Source organism: Hyposmocoma kahamanoa, unplaced genomic scaffold (assembly GCF_003589595.1).
Source record: "Hyposmocoma kahamanoa isolate Upper Pololo Valley unplaced genomic scaffold, ASM358959v1 63, whole genome shotgun sequence".
Classification (NCBI taxonomy): Eukaryota; Metazoa; Arthropoda; class Insecta; order Lepidoptera; family Cosmopterigidae; genus Hyposmocoma; species Hyposmocoma kahamanoa.
This window is the reverse complement of record NW_020653851.1, coordinates 20,161,884-20,167,930: the sequence shown is the minus strand read 5'-3', so window position 1 is coordinate 20,167,930 and position 6,047 is coordinate 20,161,884. Positions and strand designations below refer to the sequence as shown.

Here is a 6,047-nt window from a genome sequence, read left to right as displayed (position 1 = left end):
GTCATATCGCGCGACGCGTTAAATTGCAGCAGTATATTGCCAGAATTTGTGCATTGCGAATCCACCTACTCTATCTTCAAAAAATACAGACTATAACTGCCGTGTTTTATTATATATTTTATAAACGTATAGAAGTGATGACCCTTAATATTAATGGAGCTTTTACACTGGGTCGACAGATCGCCTCCGCTTACTCGCCGAAGACAGCAACCTACCCAGTCTAGATATACACTGAGTCGTAGAACATCATGCGCGTGCTGGGGGCTGGGGAATACCCACCTACCTGATCCGATTGGTTGTGTCTCTAAGCGTAAATTTGTATTTATAGTGACGCGATGTCGACTCAGAGTTACCAGGGCGTCGACAACGCCGCCTTCGTTAACTGAATTTGCTTATCGAATGGGTGGCGATCGACTCGATCTAAACAGCGAGTCGACTGCATTTCTTTCGGCAAGGCGAAGTAGTCTGCTGAAGACGGCGTTCGCATCTGTGTAAACACTCCTGAAAGCGCGCGGGTGGCACGTTCTGTTGGTTGTAATGTTGTAAGGAGAGTGTAGTAGCCTCCGCAGCCTCCCTACTCTTGCTTAGTAAGTTTAAAGTTCAAAATTCAAAAGGGTAAAGAAATAGTGGTAATAAATTCAGTTTTACAAATATTATTCCTGTTTTATTAATATTTGTGATCTTTAAAATGTTTATCGTACAAGATATTTTTGGTAACTGGCAAACGGTTCAGAAATTTAACGAGAAGACGTGTTCGCTGCCGCGATCGGGCAGGGAGTCACGATGGAACGAAACAAAATCGGAATGGTGAGACCACAGACCACATAAATACTCGAGACAAAGGAATTAAAGAATGATTCAAAATTTAGGAATGAGTGGCCAGGAACTGGAGAAATAGCCGATAAAAAGGTGGGATGACAAAGCGATAAGGAGGTCACAACGTCATACGCCATAATAAACACGACTAGAGAACGATATTTTTATTCCTGTTGAACAACAAATATACTCATTAAAGAACACCGAGTTATCGGTATTGTTTGTATTTTGCGAAAAGAAAAAGCGTAAAACAAAGGGTCCTGCATTTGTACGTAAACTAAAGTTTTACGGGGGCTTATGCCGATCAGTGATCTTGTATTATATTTCGTCGCTTCATTTTCGATATAATATTTAACCAGGTACTTTCCTTAACTTGCTAGGCAACACCGCACGGAGTTTAGAGAAATAAAAATGTTTGACGTTGACACTCCCTACCAGGCATCAACAGCCATTTTCTATCCTCATTCCTTTTAGAGTGGGAAGCAAAACTTATTTGAGAGTTTCAGAATCTTTACTTCTGAGATGACGATGTCAAGTGAGGGAGGGTGTTGATTATATCTTCGAATGAAGCGACTCACATAATAGTGATCGAACTTCACTTCAAGAAGTTCGTTTGATCATCTATTATATTTCGTCGCTTCATTCTCGATATAACATTTAACCAGGTAGAGTTTTAGAGTATTCAGTTTTGCTTCTAGTTGATTTTATGTAAATTAAAAACCAGAGGCTTAATCGATAAGATATATTTTTATTAAAAATATATAAAGATGTGAACATATAACGGTTTTTCTCCTTGCCTAGCAAGTTAAGGAAACTACTTGGTTAAATATTATATATTCGAATGAAGCGACTCACATAATGGTGATCGAACTTCACTTCAAGAAGTTCGTTTGATCATCTAATATAAATAAAACGAGTTGATTTAAAATGACGAACTGTAGTGTTATTTTGACAACCTCGGTGGCACAATGGTTTATTATGTCCTGGGTTCGATACCGATGGGACTAATTTTAGAAATAAACTTTTCTAAATTGGTTCTGGTCTGGGTGTTCTGGGTAAAGCCGGGAATTTCGTTAGTTGTCTGGCAAATTATTGTTGTTTTTATTTTCTCAGCCTGTTGGCTGGTTTTAACTTCGTTTATAGACCGAAATCAAATAATAATCGTAAGATCGTGTAGGTACCAAGGAAGACCTATTCTGAGAAGTGATCTTGTAATAATTAATATTGGAAGTTTGTTGATTCACAGATAACTTATCGATGACTTTTTAGAATAGAGGCCTAACCTCCTCCTCCTCCTCTTAAAACCTCAAAACGTGTCTGCCGCGCAAAGTTGAGGAATCGTCGACCATCCCAATATTGTCATGTGATTATTCCAACCAATGAAAAGCTTGGAATTCCAATCACAAAACATGTAGCATTTTCTCAATAAATCTCAGTAATAAGTCCAAAAGAGACCAACTTTGGATTCTTCTTCTTCATGTGCATCTTCTGATGAAAGACAGCGATCATAATGACAATCTGTTCCTTGGACACTGTAGCTCTGAATAATGATTGGGTGCTCCTATTGAACCACTGGTGTAAATTTCTGAGCCAAGATATTCTCCTTCTAGGAAGAAGGAGAATATCCTTTCACCGAACACTTTCTAAACTTTAGATTAAACTTGAAAAGCAGCGATATATTATTATAAAATTGACATTAGATAACTAGTATAGATGGATTTTTTTGAATACCAGATACTGCGGTCAACTTTGGGGTCATGGGATGGACGAGTGTACGAGCGACTGATGGAGGAAGCCCTAAAGAGCCCATTAAACGCGCAGCCCGTCAACGACACTTTCCACAAGTACCTCAAGCCGTTCATGCAGGGGAAACTATAGAACAATAACGGAACATAACTACGTAGTACATACAATATGCGTGAAAACACTCACTAGTTTGTGATAATTACAAAAGTAACTGCTGAAATTTTTTGTAAATTAATTGCTTCCACTATCTTAAGCTGGGTATTGCAGAGTATTTTAATCAGAATTTATTGATTACGGCGCGTTCGAAATTATCAAAATATTTATTTGTTTTGTCATATGTATGTTCTATCCCAGTGCTTGGTTAAAGACGTCCCCTTCTTTTTCCATTGATTCCGGTTTCGGGCAACATCAAGATCTATGATAATTATCCATGATCATTCATAGTTCTGCCGATTAAATGTTTGATCAAACATTGATAAACAAACAAACAGTGATAAAACTAAATAATCAAACGACAATAACATTACCAAATTCGAAATTATCAAGATATTTATTTGTTTCGATAATTATTATTAAAAGCCTGTTCTATCCTCTTTTTATTAACTGCCTCCGTGGCCGAACGGTTACCATACCGGACTGCCACGCAGAGGTCCCAGGTCCGATTCCCGGGCCGGGAGAAATATTTGTATGGCCTAAATTTATTTCTCTCGTGACTTTGGGTGTAATTTGTGGTTGTCTATGTGTATGTCCATGGCACCCGCGACACAGGGTTTCCCTAGTGCGGGGCTATGTTGAGTGTGAGCGTTATTATTATTATTATCCCACTGCTGGGCAAAGGCCTCCTTTCTTTTTTCCATTGATTCTGGTTTCGGGTAACATCAGTATTTCTGATTATTATCATGATAATTATCTATGATGATCATTCATAGTTTTGCCGGTTACATTTTTGATCAAACATTACAAATAAATAGTGAGAAAACTAAACATTCAAACGACAAACGAAACAGTTTGGTTTGCGACTTTTTTTAGATTGACATTTGACACGTCTGTACATGTCTCTAATACAAACACATGGCATGACGTTCCTCTAACAATTTGTTGTTCCAATTAATTAATAATCAAGGTATATTTATAAAGACAATTATCGGGATAATTATCACGTCTGCTTTCAGGTTTCAAAACCCTGAAAGCAGGTATTTTATAATTATTTTCATAGGAAAGTGTACAAACTATTTTAATTTTAGACATAAGTGACTATTCTGTAAAGGACCGGAACAAATATTCAAATAAAGAAAATGAGGGTAACGGGAATAAAGACGAGTGACTTTCATTCGATTTTGTCGAGTTACATCATCATCAACCCATTATTATGTTTCAGTACTGGGCACCGGTATTTTATAAGGAACGGGTTTAGGCGTATTATAATAAGAGAAGTATGGTAACTCCAAACAAACTAAGCAGCGCGGATTGTATGTGTGCACGCCCGTCGCGCGCCGTGTATGCATGCACACATTTGCATAGTCTCGCGGTGCACTTGCGTTCCATAGCGCGGATCATCTGAATGAATATTCTCGGAGTAGTGTTCACTACCTAATTTCCGTGGCAATTTTTATTATTTAAGTATTAAATTATTTATCATGCAATATTATTTAATATTCGAGTATTTTAACGTGAAATGTCATTTAATAATTACACGATAATATTCTTGAATATTTAAATAATACAAATTGCCACGGAAATTAGGTGGTGAACATTAGCCCAAGAATGACCGTGAAGCGATCACTCGGTATTAAAACAATGACATCAAATAGCAGACGTGTTAATTGTTGTGTTTGTGGTATTTTGAACAAGAGTGCCTCAAATTCAAAATTATCCAGCATTTTATTTCTATTTCATAATCGTACTCCATAATCAAGAAACCAATCCGTGATGCTAGTATAAATATATCAATATAAAAAGTACCTACCGCATTTACAAAAGGTTATTTCAATACAGCACGAGTGTTGTGATGAACACCTTTATTTGTTCAAATTATTGTTATAACCATAGGTACAACCAGAAATCGTGTGCAAAAATTATTTACAACTGAAGGTTTGTTGTAAATTGAGTTTTGTTCAAATTGTAATGATATTATTACAGAATGTTTATAGTTTTCTGATCTAGACGACTCGTTTTGTAATTCTATTGAGTTGAGTCACTTGAAAACCTTCGTAAAAATGAAAGAAAGGACAATAAGAAAATTTTATTCAGTACTATTCATTTTAAATTGTACTCACAAAATAAAAAATAAATTAAAATTAAAATTAAGATACTGAATGGGTACCACTCAGCATATGCCGTGGCTGAGAACAGCCAAATCGGAGCGCAGCTGTCACCGTAATGATTTGGCTGAATAGTTTTCAACAAATTAAATGACATTTCGTCTCTATTTCTGGTTATATACTCGATGTTCTATGGTTTAGGGCATAGTCTACCATTGTCCTATTGCAGGTTGGGGACTTCACACACGTTTTCCGAGAATTTTGAACCTACTTCGACAAACAAGTTTCATTACGACATTTACCTTGATATGAGATTGGTGGATATTTCCAGGATTCACTCGGAGCGTTTCGTTTCCACATTTATATGACGAGCGGCTAGGGAGTGGAATGCCCTGCCTGCGGACTTGTTCCCCGAACGCTATAGCTTGTATCTTTTCAAGGCGAGAGTTAATAGGTATTATTTAAGTGTGCATGCCACATCGCCATTTTCCATCAGGTGCGATGAAGGTCAAATGTGTACTTATTTTATTAAAAAAACCAAATACTAAACGTTCATTTGTGTACGTAACTAAGAAATTAATTCATTGGTACGTGCCGCCAAATATTTGAACCAGCGTCCTGATTTTGATTCAAATAGGAGACGATCCGATCGGGTAGTCTCGAAAGCAGATGGGTTACTGAGCGAGAAGATGAACCTGATTCCTACTATGTCTTTCTAATTTATGAGAAATGTCAAAATTTCCGATCGGCCAGTTGTGAATCGCAATTACGCACCTCCACTCGGAAGACATGCAGTTTCAGATCGGGAGAGCCAATCAAAATCAAGCTGCTGTGTTGTTGCGAATATCGGCATCCTCATCAGCATCTGCATTCATCGATGCTGATATTCATTGCGGATGTTCGAGTCGTGAAATGACCTAAGAGGCACGCTGGAATAATTTACAAACCTTCCAGAAACAGCAGTTCAGCTGTTATTTTTAATATATAACTTTGATGAAATTCCACCACAAATAACCTAGGTAAATCGGTTGATTTATTATGAAGATTGATTGATTCACAAAATCATTGTAATAATATTTTATTACGATACCAAAGAAATTAAAAAGCTTTTTCATGTAGATAGATTCAGTAAGGTACATTTTACGCATTTTTTTAAATACATAAAATCTGCATCCGCGTCAGCATCCGCTGATGTTAAGGTCAAAAAATTAGCAGCCGCATCTG

At 37.0% G+C, this 6,047-nt stretch overlaps 1 protein-coding gene across 1 annotated transcript in view; it reads left to right on the top strand.

Annotated features, from left to right (window-relative positions):
• Positions 1-3,189, top strand: part of LOC113230010 (probable peroxisomal acyl-coenzyme A oxidase 1) — an 18,650-nt gene extending 15,461 nt beyond the window's left edge. Inside the window, exon 12 of the mRNA XM_026463731.1 lies at positions 2,551-3,189. Within this exon, the coding sequence (XP_026319516.1) occupies positions 2,551-2,694 (144 nt within the window). The 3' untranslated portion in view covers positions 2,695-3,189. The remainder of the gene's footprint in view (positions 1-2,550) is intronic.
• Positions 3,190-6,047: the final 2,858 nt, after the last annotated feature.